Source organism: Rattus norvegicus, chromosome 18 (genome assembly GCF_021556685.1).
Source record: "Rattus norvegicus strain SHRSP/BbbUtx chromosome 18, alternate assembly SHRSP_T2T, whole genome shotgun sequence".
Taxonomy (NCBI): domain Eukaryota; kingdom Metazoa; phylum Chordata; class Mammalia; order Rodentia; family Muridae; genus Rattus; species Rattus norvegicus.
Genome location: NC_141551.1, coordinates 334,594 through 348,948, shown reverse-complemented (window position 1 = coordinate 348,948; position 14,355 = coordinate 334,594). Strand labels below are relative to the sequence as shown.

Here is a 14,355-nt window from a genome sequence, read left to right as displayed (position 1 = left end):
TTTTTGTTTAATGAACTATAATTTTCCATCTTAATAAGAAAGTATGAATAAATTTCATTTGAAAGACTGAAAATACTTCTTTAACCAAAAAATTGTTGTCCTAAACGTGTCAATGGCAGAATATCTCCAGCAATGGAACTGATGCTGTGTCGAGGCAATATTTAAAACAGAAAAAAACAAAGGGACCTGTTTCAAAGATAGGACCTACTAGTGTTCTAGTGATTGATCTGCAGTGTTGACACACTGCACCCAGGAAGCTCAGCAGGATCATTACACACAGATTAACAGATTAACAAGGAAGCCAGTTTATACCAACAAACCAGAAGAGACTCAAGGTTAGAGTGAGTGTGTGTGTGTGTGTGTGTGTGTGTGTGTGTGTGTGTGTGTGTGTGTGTGACTAAGTACTTTCTTCATCTTTGTAGATAAATTTTCCTTATGGGAGCAATACTTAGGACAAAACTTCTATGAGCAACAGTTGTATGATATACAATATAAAGCATACTGCATGAATATGAATATTTTGGACAATGGAGAAGTTGTTATGTTAAAGCTTCAACCCTCTCCTCCACAAATGGGTCCACATAGGATTTTTCACTAGAACAGAGACTAGGTTCTTTGAAATGTCAGTGAATTTATGCCTAAAACTTACACATGCATGCACACTCACACACATACACACACAAACACATACACACACAGGCACACAAACTCAGATAGCCTTATGGTGTCCTTGGATCACCATATATATGCTTCATAATTACTGTCTGGAATTTGTCTAAAGCAATCAAATTTATGCTTTTGGGACAGGTTTCTCTTGGCATCATCAATCAGGAAATGGAATATATGAATGACTTCATCCTTGCACAAAATAGATACTAATCACACTAAGGGAGTATTAATGAAAAACTTGTAACATATTTATTAATAATTGTGACAAAGAAGGGATTAGTTTCAGATTAAAAATTACTCTATAAAAGCTTAAAGACAAACACCACAATAAAATCTACAGAAAATATATATCACAAAAACAAATATTCTACCAAACTAAACTATATAGAACTTTAAACAACAGGTTTGTATAAGAATAGTTATTAATATTATTTTGGCTTAAATGCTTAAATTTTAGAATACTGTTATTTAATGAGTTTGAAAATGAAATCTATACTATCACTAATCAATGGTGTCAGATTAATGCTGGGTGAATTTTTTCATAGTTTATAGCTAATAAAACAACTTAAAATGTAGAAAGGGTCATTTCTGAATAAAATATTTCCAACTACTATCAAGTATATGCCTACCCTATGGGAATTATTTATAATGCTTTAGGTTTCAACAATATTTTTAAATAAGTATTTCTATATAAATATGCATAAAGTAATTACCTATTAAGTTAATCTTATGCATGGAGAAAGTTGATTCAAGGTTTGAACTTGTTCTAAATGATTAGCCATACTGTTTACATTTGTAAGGTTTCTCACCAGTATGCATGGTGTGCTGTATTTGAAGATATGATTACTTTGAACAAATATTTACATCCATTACATTAGTAGTGTTTTTTCTACTTAATGGATTCTGTGGGGACCTTGAAGAGGTGAGGAACAGGAAAAGTATTTCTCACATTCATTATACTTATAAGGCTGCTTTCCAGGATGGATTCTTTGATGAATTTGAAGAGTTGAGAACCAGGAAAAGACTTGCCAACTTTTTTCATTAGTGAAGATTATCTCTTCTCTAGATCCTATACTGAACTTAAAGATTTGAGGACTGGGTAAATGATATTCTACAGTGATTTCATTTAAATGTTTTTTCTCCAGTATGTAACCTGTTGTGACTTTTATGACTTCAGTAGTCTGTAAAAGATTCCCCACATTCATTACACTTGCAAGGTTTTTCTCCTGTATGGATTCTGTGGTAAATTTGAAGACTTAAGGAGTTTGTAAAAGATTTTCCACATCCATTACATTTGTAAGATTTGTTTCCAGTATGGATTATATGGTGAACATTAAGAGCTGAAGACTGTGTAAAAGATTTGCCACATTCATTACATTTGTAAGGTTTGTCTCCCCCATGGATTTTGTGGTGAGTTTTAAGATGTGAAGACTGTGTAAAGGATTTCCCACATTCATTACATTTGTATGGTTTATCTCCAGTATGGGTTCTGTGGTGAGTTCTGAGTTTTGAGTACTTGATAAAAGATTTGCCACATTCATTACATTTGTAAGGTTTTTCTCCTGTATGGATTCTGTGGTGAATTTTAAGGCTTGAAGACTCTGTAAAAGATTTCCCACATTCATTACATTTGTAAGGTTTGTTTCCAGTATGTATTCTGTGGTGAATTTTAAGACCTGAAGACCGTGTAAAAGATTTCCCACATTCATTACATTTGTAAGGTTTTTCTCCTGTATGGATTCTGTGGTGATTTTGAAGACTTAAGGAGTTTGTAAAAGATTTTCCACATCCATTACATTTGTAAGGTTTGTTTCCAGTATGGGTTCTGTGGTGAACTTTAAGACCTGAAGACTTTGTAAAACATTTGCCACATTCATTACATTTGTAAGGTTTTTCTCCAGCATGGATTCTGTGGTGAGATTTAAGATTTGAAGACTGTGTAAAAGATTTGCCACATTCATTACATTTGTAAGGTTTTTCTCCTGTATGGACTCTGTGGTGAGTTTTAAGACTTGAAGACTGTGTAAAAGATTTCCCACATTCATTACGTTTGTAAGGTTTGTCTCCAGTATGGGTTCTGTGGTGAGATCTGAGTTTTGAGTATTTGATAAAAGATTTGCCACATTCATTACATTTGTAAGGTTTTTCTCCTGTATGGATTCTGTGGTGAGTTTTAAGATTTGAAGTCTGTGTAAAATATTTGCCACATTCATTACATTTGTAAGGTTTTTCTCCTGTATGGATTCTGTGGTGAATTTTAAGACTTGAAGACTCTGTAAAAGATTTCCCACATTCAGTACATTTGTAAGGTTTGTCTCCAGTATGTATTCTGTGCTGAATTTTAAGACCTGAAGACCATGTAAAAGATTTCCCACATTCATTACATTTGTAAGGTTTTTCTCCTGTATGGATTCTGTGGTGAATTTAAGGCTCGAGGAGCATGTAAAAGATTTCCCACACTTATTACATTTGTAAGGTTTGTCTCCAGTATGAAATCTGTGATGAATATGAAGATTTGAGAGACCTGTTAAGGATTCCTCCCATTTGTTATATTTGTAAGGTTTGTCTCTAGCATGGATTCTGTGATGACCTTTAAGTCTTAGGAACTGTGTAAAGATTTTTCCACATTCATTACACTTGAAAGTTGTCTCTTGAGTAGAAATTCTGTAGTGACCCTTAAGAGTTGAGGACTGAATTCTCTCAGAATGAGAATCTGGAGATTCCTGAGCTTCTTCAGGAAAGAAACAGATGACTTTTGCAAAGAAATCATTTCCATACTCATCTATTTCATGTTCTTCATTGTCATATCTACATTCCCAGAATTTCTCTCTATGTAGATCTGAAACGTCATTACATGCAAATCTTTGTATTATTTTCTTGAGAAAATAATCCTGTGTAAATGCCTTTGAGAATAGCTTCTTTGTAGAATCACAACACAGACCTGAAATTAATGAGAATATGTCATTATATGACACATTGCAATTGGTTGAAAATCATATATATATATATATATATACATATATATATATATATATATATATAATCATGACAGAAATATGCAACACCAAACTGCACAAATTTTGTCCAAAGAAACAAATATCATAGATATAATGTACATTAGGAGATATTTCATGAAATCTATGATATATTTTATATAAGTGAACTTCATCAATAATAACTCAATGGCAAATACATCAAGGTATTTTTCTTTATATGTCTTTTTATTTATTCTTTATTTTTTTACAGAACAAAATGTACCACATCAAGTTCCACCCTATAACTGTTGCACATCAAATACCAGTTTGAGACACTCCCAACACCAAGAAGATATCCCAACCCACACAAAAACCACTCTACCAGATAACCCCAATCCTTGAGGCCTCAAGTTTCTTGAGGATTAGATATATCTTCTATGGCTGAAGTCAGACCCTGCAGTGCTCTACTATAAAGTGTTGGGAGCCTCCTATCCACTGGTGAATGTTGCCCGGTTGGTGGCTCAGTATCGGACAGATCTCATGGGTCCAGGTTAGTTGAGACTTACACACTTCCTATAGGGTTGTCCTGCTCCTCATTTTCTTCAAGTATTTCCTTAATTCAAAAACAGGGGTAGAAATCCTGTGGAGGAGAGAGCTGGACACTCAGAAGACAGACACTCCTGAGAATCCATAGTCGGCAAAAACATTCTGCCCTCATTCCTGACCCTAGGGGACATCGCCTAGGCACAGGGATATAGCAAGAGTCAGGGGCAGGACCCTATGAGATCCAGATGAAAGAACACAGGTCAACAGGAGTTCTGTCACAGAGGCCTAATGGAAGGACAAGCCACTTTTACAGTCAGCAAGACAAGCCAACGCCAAAGACAACCTGTTGGTGAGAGGCAAACATGGGAACATAAGCATTAGAAACCAAGAATACTTGGCATCATCAGAGCCCAGTTCTCCCAAAAAAGCAAATACTGGATACACAAACATGCTGGATTTAAAACCAAATTTATGGTGATGATGGAGGACTTTAATAAGGACATAAATAATTCCCTTAAAGAAATACAACACAAGTACAAAAATAGAAACCCTTAAGGAGGAAACACAAAAATTCCATAAAAATGGCAATTTTGCCAAAAGCAATCTACAGATTCAATGCAATCCCTATCAAAATATCACCTGATTTCCTCATAGAGTTAGAAAGAGCTATTTGCAAATTACGTTGGAATAACAAAAACCCAGGATAGCGAAAAATATACTCAACAATAAAAGAACTTCTGGGGGAATCACCATCTCTGACCTCAAGCAGTATTACATAGTAATAGTGTTAAAAAATTATATGGTATTGGTACAAAGACAGGCAAGTAGATCAGTGGAATAGAATTAAGACCCAGAAATGAATCCACACATCTATGGTCATTTGATCTTGGACAAAGGAGGTAAAACAATCCAATGGAAAAAGGATAGCATTTTCAAAAAATGGTTCTGGTTCAGCTGGAGGTCAGCATGAAGAAAAACACAATTTGACCCACTCATATCACCCTGTACAGAACTTATGTCCAAGTAGACAAGTACCTCCAAATCAAACCAGATACACTCAAACTAATAGAAGAAAAAGTAGGGAAGAATCTCGATCACATGGACACTTTGGAAAATTTCATGAAAGAAACACAAATGACTTATGCTCTAAGATCAATAATTGACAAATGAGACCTCATAAAGTTGCAAAGCTTATGAAAGGCAAAGGACATTGTCATTAGTACAAAAGAACAACCAACAAATTGGGAAAAGAAAACCTACATCAGAGGGAGTGCTAATATCAAAAAATAGACTCTAGAGAGGCAAATAACAGTATTAAGAAATGGGGTAAAGATATAACAAAAGAATTCTCAGCTAAGGAATATCCAATGGCGGAGAAATACCTAAAGAAATGCAAACAAACAAACAAATAAAAACAAATAAAAACAAACAAACAAAAAATGTGAAATTCCAACTCACACCAGTGACAATGGCTAAGATTAAAAACTCAGATGACAACAGATGTTGGTGAGAATGTGGAGAAAGAGGAACACTCCTCCATTGTTGGTGGGATTGCAAACTGGTACAACCACTCTGGAAATCAGTCTGGAGGTTCCTTAGAAAATTTCATATTGCAATACCTGAGGACCCAGCTATACCTCTGCTGGACATAAACCCATAAGATGCACCAACATACAATAAAGACACATGCTCCACTATGTTCATAGTAGCCTTATTTATAAGAGCCAGAAGCTGGAAATAAAACAGATGCCCTTCAACAGAGGAATGGACACAGAAAATGTCATATATCTACACAGTGGAGTACTAATCAGCTATCAAAAACAATGACTTCATGAAATTCATAGGCAAATGGAATGAACTAGAAAATATCATCCTGAGTGAAGTAACCAAATTCCAGAAAAACACACAAGGTATGCTCTCAATTATAAGTGGGTATTAGCCCAAAAGCTCTAATCACCCAAGGTACAATACCCAGACCACATTAAGCTCATGAAGAAGGATGTCCAAAGTGCAGATGCTTCACTCCTTCTTAAAAGGGGGAACAAAAATATTCGTAAAGGGGAAGTGGGGGCAAAGTTTGGAACAACGAGTGAAGGAATAGCCATTCAAAGTCTGCCCCACATATGCCCCATATATGTACAGTCACCAAGACTAGGCAAAATTGATGAAGCTAAGAAAGGCATCCTGACAGGAACTAAATATGAATGTCTCCTGAGAGACACAGCTAGATCATGTCAAATACAGACATGAAGGGTAGCAGCAAACCACTGAACTGTGAACAGGACACATGTAGGAGGAATTAGAGAAGGGATTGAAAGAGCTGAAGGGGACTGCCACACCACAAGAATAGGAATGCCAACCAGAGAGTAAATTACTACCTAACGACTATATACATGGAATGACACATCGCTCCCACTAAATATGGAGCAGAGAAAGGCCTTGTTGGGCAACAATGGAAGAATAATCCCTTGGTCTTATCAAGGTTGTATCCCCAATTTATGGAAATGTCAAGGAGTCAGTAAGAGGAGGTGGATGGGAAGGGGAACACTCTTATAGAAGATGGGGAGAGGGATGGGGTAGGGGGATTATGTCCTGGAAACCAGGAAAGGAACGACATTTGAAATGTAAATAAAATATATCCAAGAAAAAATGAAGAAAGAACACAGCTGAAAAAAAAAAAGAATTGACAAATGGAACCTAAGAAAACTGCAAAGCTTTCATAAGGCAACAAACACTATCATTAGATGAAAATGGCAAGGAACAGATTGGGAAAAGATCTTTTCCAATCCTCCATCTGTTAGAGAGATTATATCCAATATATACAAAGAATGCAAGAACTTAGATTCTAGAGAGACAAATAACTCTATAGAAAACTGGAGTACAGTGCTAAACAATGAATTCTTACCTGAGGAATATAGAATGGCTGAGAAGTAACTAAAGAAATGGTCAACATCCTTAGTCATCAGTTTAATGCAAATCAAAACAACTGTGAGATTCCACCTCACACCAGTCAGAATGGCTAAGATCAAAAACACAAGTGAAAAGAGATGCTGATGAGGACATGGACACCCGGCATTTTGCTGCATGCAAGAAATACACCTCAGAGAGAAAGACAGACACTCTACTCAGAGTAAATGGCTGGAAAACAATTTTCCAAGCAAAAGGCCCGAAGAAACAAGCTGGAGTTGCCATTCTAATATCAAATAAAATTGACGTTTAACCAAAAGTCATTAAAAAAGATAAGGAAGGACACTTCATATCCATTAAAGGAAAAATCCACCAAGATGAACTCTCATTCCTAAATATCTATGCTCTGATTGCAAGAGCACCTACATTTATAAAAGAAACCTTACTAAAGCTCAAAGAACACATTGCCCCTCAGACGATAATACTAGGAGATTTCAACACCCCACACTCATCAATGGACCAATCATTAAAATCAGAAAAAAAACCAGAGACATAGAGAAACTAACAGAAGTTATGAAACAAATGGTTTTAACAGATATTTATAGAACATTCCATCCTAAATCACAAGGATATACCTTATTCTCAGTACCTCATGGAACCTTCTTCAAAATTGATGATATATTTGGTCAAAAAAGAGGCCTCAACATATACATGAAGATAGAAATAATCCTGTGCATCCTATCAGATCACCACGAACTAAGACTGGTCTTTAATAACAACAGTAATGACAGAAAGCCCACATAACATGGAAGTTTAACAATGCTCTACTCAATGACAACTTGGTCAAGGAAGAAATAAATGAATACATTAAAAACTTCTAAGAACTTGATGAAAATGAAGATACAACATTCCCAAACTTATAGGACACAATGAAAGCAGTACTAAGAGGAAAATTCATAGCTCTGAGTGCCTAGAAAAAGACACAGGAGAGAATATATATCAGCAGCTTGGCAGCACACCTACAAGATCTAGAACAAAAAGAAATAAATAAACCCAAGAGGAGTAGAAGGCAGGAAAAAAATCAAACTGAAGGATGAAATCAACCAAGTAGAAACAAAAAGGACTATACAAAGAATCAACAAAAGCAAGAGCTGGTTCTTTGAGAAAATAAACAAGATAGATAAACCCTTAGCCAGATTATCCAGAGGTTACACAGAATGTATCCAAATTAACAAAATCAGAAATAACAACAGAATCTGAAGAAATTTTTAAAAAATCATCAGATTCTATTACAAAAGCCTATATTCAACAAAACTTAAAAATCTGGAGGAAATGGACAATGTCCTAGACAGATACCAGGGACCAAAGTTAAATCAGGAACAGATAAACCATTTAAACAACCCCATAACTCCTATAGAAATAGAAGCAGTCATTAAAGGACTCTCAACCAAAAAGAGCCCAGGTCCCGACGGGTTCAGTGCAGAATTCTATCAAACCTTCATAGAAGACCACATATGAATACTGTCCAAACTATTCCACAAAATAAAAACAGACAGAACACTACCAAATTCCTTCCATGAAGCTAGAATTACTGTTATTCCAAAACCAAAGACCCAACAAAGAAAGAGAACTTCAGACCATTTATTAATATTGATGCAAAAATACTCATTAAAATTGTTGCAAACCGAATCCAAGAACACATCAAAATGATCATCCATCATGATGAAGTAGGATTCATCCCAGGGATGCAGGAATGTTTAATATACAAAAATCCATCAGTGTAATCCACTATATAAACAAATTCAAAGATAAGAACCACATGATCATGTCATTAGATGCCGAGAATGCATTTGACAAAATTTAACACCCCTTCATGATAAAAGCCCTGGAAAGATCAGGAATTCAAGGTCCATATCTAAACATATTAAAAGCAATATATGGAAAACCAGTAGCTAACATCAAACTAAGTGGCGAGAAACTTGAAGCAATCACACTGAAATCAGGGACTAGACAGGGCTGCCCACTCTCTCCCTACCTATTGAATATAGTACCTGAAGTCCTAGACAGAGCAATCAGACAGCAAAATGAGGTTAAAGGGATACAAGTTGGAAGGGAAAAAATCAAAATGTCACTGTTTGCAGATGACATGATAGTGCACTTAAGTGACCCCAAAAGTTCCACCAGAGAACTACTAAGCCTAATAAACAACTCCAGCAAAATGACTGGGTATAAAATTACCTAAAAACAAATCAGTAGCCTTCCTTTCCTGAAAAGATAAACAGCCTGAAAAAGAAATTTGGGGAATGACTCCCTTCACAAATGTTACAAATAACATAAAATACCTCAGTGTGACTCTAACCAAGCAAGTTAAAGATCTGTATGACAAGTACTTGAAATCTCTGAAGAAAGAAATTGAAGATACCAGCAGATGGAAAGAGCTCCCATACTCGTGGATTGGCCAGATAGATGTAGTAAAAATGGCCATTTTGCCAAAAGCAACCTACACATTCAATGCAATCCCCATCAAAATCCCAATTCAATTCTTCAGAGAGTTAGAAAGAGCAATTTGTAAATTCATCTAAAATAACAAAAAAACCCAGGAGAGCAAAAACTATCCTCAACAATAAAAGAACTTCTGGGGGAATCACCATCACTTACCTCAAGCAATATTACAGAGAAATGGTGATAAAAACTGTATGGTATTCATACAAAGACAGGCAGATAGATCATTGGGATAGAATTGAAGACCAAGATTTTAACCCACACTCCTATGGTCACTTGATCTTTGTCAAAGGAGCTAAAATTATCCAGTGGAAAAAGGATAGCATTTTCAACAAATGGTCCTAGTTCAAATGGAGGTCAGCATGCAGGGGAATACAAATCGATGCATTCTTAATGGCCGTGCATAAAACTTAAGTGTAAGTTAATCAAGGACTTCAACTTGAAACCAGACACGCTAAAACTAACAGAAAAAAATGGAGAAAAGCCTGGATTGTATGGGCACTGGGGAAGATTTCCTGAACAGAACACCAATGGCTTATGCTCTAAGATCAAAAATCAACAAATGGGACCTCATAAAACTGCAAAGCTTCTGTAAGGCAAAGGACACTCCCTTTAGGACAAATCAGTAACCAACAGATTGAAAAAAGGTCTTTACCAATCCTACATAAGATAGAAATATATACAAAGAAATATATACAAAGAAATCAAGAAGGTAGACCACAGAGAGACAAATAACCCTATTAAAAATATCAAGTAGGACTCATCACAGGGATACAGGGATGGTTCAATACACAAATATCCATGAACCTAATCTACTGTAGAAACAATCTCAAAGAAAATATATAATCATCTAATTAGATGCTGAGAAAGCATTTGAAAGATCTCAACATCCCTTCATGATAAAAGTCTTGGAAGATCAGGAATTCAATGCCCACAACTAAACATAGTAAAAGCAATATACAACAAACCCTTAGCGAACATCAATATAAAAGTACAGAAATTTGAAGCAATCCCACTAAATTCAGGGAATAGACAAGACTGCCCACTCTCTCCCGATCTATTCAGGATAGTACTTGAAGCCCTAAACAACAAAAATAGGTCAAAGGGATACAAATTGGAAAGGAAGAAATCAAAATATGACTATTTGCAGATGATATGATAGTAAACTTAAGTGACCCAAAAGTTCCACCAGAGAACATTTAAACCTGATAAACAAAGACATCAAAGGGGTTGGATTAACAAAATAATGGAAAGAAAACAATAGGCTGTCTCTACTTAAAAGATAAAAAGGCTGAGAACGAAATTAGTGAAACAACACCCTTTACAATAGTTACAAATAATATGAAATAACTTGGTGTGACTTTAACCAAGCAAGTGAATGATCTGTATGACAAGAACTTCACTTCTCTGAGGAAAGAAATGGAAGAAGATCTCAGAAGATTGAAAGATCTCCTTTGCTCATGGATTGCCAAGATGGATATATTAAAATGGCCATTTTGTCAAAAGCAATCTAAAGATTAAATGCAATCGCATCAAAATCCCAACTCAATTCTTCATAACTTATAAAGAGCAATTTGCAAATTCATTTGGAATAACCAAAAAGCCAGGATAGCAAAAAATATTTTTACAACAACAACAACGAACTTCTGAGAAAAACCACCATACCTGACCTCCAGCTATATTCCAGGGCAATTGTGATAAAACAAACAAACAAACAATGAACAAACCAACATGGTATTGGTAGAGAGACAAGCAAGTTGATGAACAGAATAGATCAGTAGACCCAGAAATGAACCCACATACCTATTGTCACTTGATCACAGGAGCAAAAACCAGCAAATGGAAAAAATACACTGTTTTCAACAATTGGTGCTGGTTCAACAGGAGGTCAGCATGGAACAGAATGCAAATCATTCCATTCTTACTGCCTTGTACAAGGATCAAATCCAAGTGACTTAAGGACCTCTCATAAAACCAGATACACTGCAACTAACAGAAAAAAAGGGGTAAGAAGCCTTAATCACAGGGGAACAGGGGAAAGTTTTCTGAACAGAATATCAATGGCCTATGCTCTAAGATCAAGAATTGACAAATATGACTAAATAAAAGTGCATAGCTTCTAAAAAGCAATGGACACTGTCAATAGGACAAAGCTGCAACCAACAGATTGCAGCTTTACTAAGATACATAGTACTAATGAGTACCCAGTTATAAGACACCTTGCAATATACCCAAACTATGCTCCAACATATAAGAAGAACACATACTCGACTATGTTCATAGTGGCCTTATGTATAATACCCAGAAATTGGAAACAATGCAGATGTCCTTTGACAGAGGACTGGATACATAAAATGTGGTACATTTACACAATGGAGTACTACTCAACTATTAAAAACAATGCCATCGTGTAATTCATAGGCAATGAATGGAACTAGAAAATATGATCCTGATTGAAGTAACCCAATCACAAAAAAGACACATGGTATATACTCACTGATTAGTGGATATTAGCCGAAATGCTGGGAATACCCAAAATACAAATTACAGACCACATGAAGCTCAAGATGAAGGAAGACCTAAGGGTGGATGCTTCAAGCCTGTCAAGAATGGGGAACAAAATACACATAGGAAGAAATATGGATACAAAATATGGATTAGGGACTGAAGGAAAGGCCATCTAGAGACTGCCCCACCTGGGATGTATCCCATATACAGTCACCAAAACCAGACACTATTGCTGATGCCAAGAACTACATGCTGACAGGAGCCTGATATAACTGTCACCTGAGAGGCTCTGCCCAAGCCTTACAAATACAGAGATGATTAGTCATATCTAACCATTGCACTAAGAATGGGGTCCCCAATGGTGTAGGTGGATAAAGGACTGAAGGAGCTGAAGGAGTTTGCAATCCCATAGGAAGAACAACAATATCAACCAACCAGATACCCCAGAATTCCCAGGGACTAGACCACCATCTCAAGAGTATAAAGGGATAGATCTATGTCTCCAGCCACATACGTAGCAGAGGATGGACTTGTCAGGCATCAAAGAGAGGAGAGGCCTTTGATCCTGTGAAGTCTCAATGCCCCAGTGTAGGGGAATGCCACGGCAGGGAGGAGGAATAGCTTGGTTGGGTAGAGGTACACCCACATAAAGCAGGGGGAGGGGAGTTGGGATAGGGGATACCAAGAAGGGGATAACATTTGAAATGTAAATAAGAACAATCCAATCAAAGAAAAAAAGTGAATGTGTGAGTCACAGTGCATTCAAATATAAATGTTACTAAATGCTTATTCCAAAGACATATAAGAATAAAGAATCCTTATATAAGATGTAAAACCAAGATAAAGGTACTTAACATGTTAACTATAAAGAAGATACTAATCAATCTGTAACAATTTAAGACACCTAATGATTAATGTAAGTCAGACCAAAACACTAAGTAGAGTTTTACAAATCCCTTAAGTAGAAATTACGAAAAAAAATTTTTTCTCACCTGCAGAAACCAGGTTGTTATAATTCTCCAACATGACATCTCTGTACAAAGTCCGCTGAGCAGAATCCAGACATTTCCACTCCTCCTTAGAGAACTCTATAGCCACATCCATGAAAGTGAATAGACCCTGAAATTAAAATTAACAGTATCCCTTTGTATCTATTATCCAAGTTCTATATTTCACCCAAGGAAAGATTCATTAATTATAGAACTTGGTCTGGTATAAATAACTAGTATACATTTTTGATAAATTATGCTCTGAATGAAAGAATACTGTGCAAAGAATCTTTGCAAAGATTCAATATGCTATCAGTTCTCAACCTGTGGGTGGTGACCCCTTTGAAAATGAAACGGCATGACCCTCTAGTATATCTAATGGTAGTTGCCTATGGTACCAGAAAACAGGGGTATTTACTTTCTGCCTCATACACTAGAAAATTTGCAATTATGAAGTAGCAATAAAAATAAAATTATAGTTGGGATCACCATGACTTGAGGAACCCTAATAAAAGTAAAAACCTGTCTTTAGCACACCATTGACATAAGTTTTGAAAACTTAACTCTGAGAGTCATATGAAAAAATAGTGCTGTAAATGTGAGTCAGCATAGAAAAGGTTTGGAAGTTTTGGCAATGAAGTTTCTGTAAGAATACTCAACCTTTCCCATCATCATGCATACATTTACCTGACAAGAAGCCATCTTTCCTTTCTCCTTCAGAAGGGAATATCCCACAAAAGTTCACATTTCACATTCCACAAAGTCACTCTGTACTTAGAGAGAGCAGGTCCTCCTGTTCCTTGTAAAACTGAAGAGCAGAAAGCAGGGATCAAAACTAACCATGCATCATGTCTTGTCCCAGAGAATAGATGGAGAAATAATGATCTTTTATAGGCAGAAAAAAAACAAAAGATTTTCTTGTTCTGAATTTAGGTGCTGTTTTTCTAGAAAATGGTGTATTCTCTACTGACCTGGAAATGCGGCTGCAGTGACCTGCTATAAACCTAATTCAGACAGATCAGAGTTGTAAATGCAGGCTGAGCAGAGCTGTCAGCTGAAGTTGATGGTCACCTTTTCTTTCCTTATATTTATCTCAGATGGTTATTTAAAATCAAGTGGAGGCATCTCTTTTCAATAATTGCCAGAATCTGTGAGGTGTCCACAGCTGAAGGTATTTCTCATTCTGGGTATGCATTAGAGTTTCCTGAGGCTGAGAAAAGCAAGTCAGTCAGTGCCTGTCTCACCACAGTCTAAAGAGA

At 36.1% G+C, this 14,355-nt stretch overlaps 1 protein-coding gene across 1 annotated transcript; it reads right to left on the bottom strand.

Annotated features, from left to right (window-relative positions):
- Positions 1 to 903: 903 nt before the first annotated feature.
- On the bottom strand, positions 904 to 13,798 carry Zfp91-ps2 (zinc finger protein 91, pseudogene 2). The gene is given in 4 exon segments (XM_087593715.1): positions 904 to 3,068; positions 3,305 to 3,397; positions 13,100 to 13,226; positions 13,784 to 13,798. Coding segments are annotated over 4 exon segments (1,461 nt in total). The 3' UTR covers positions 904 to 1,842.
- Between the last annotated feature and the right edge of the window lie 557 nt (positions 13,799 to 14,355).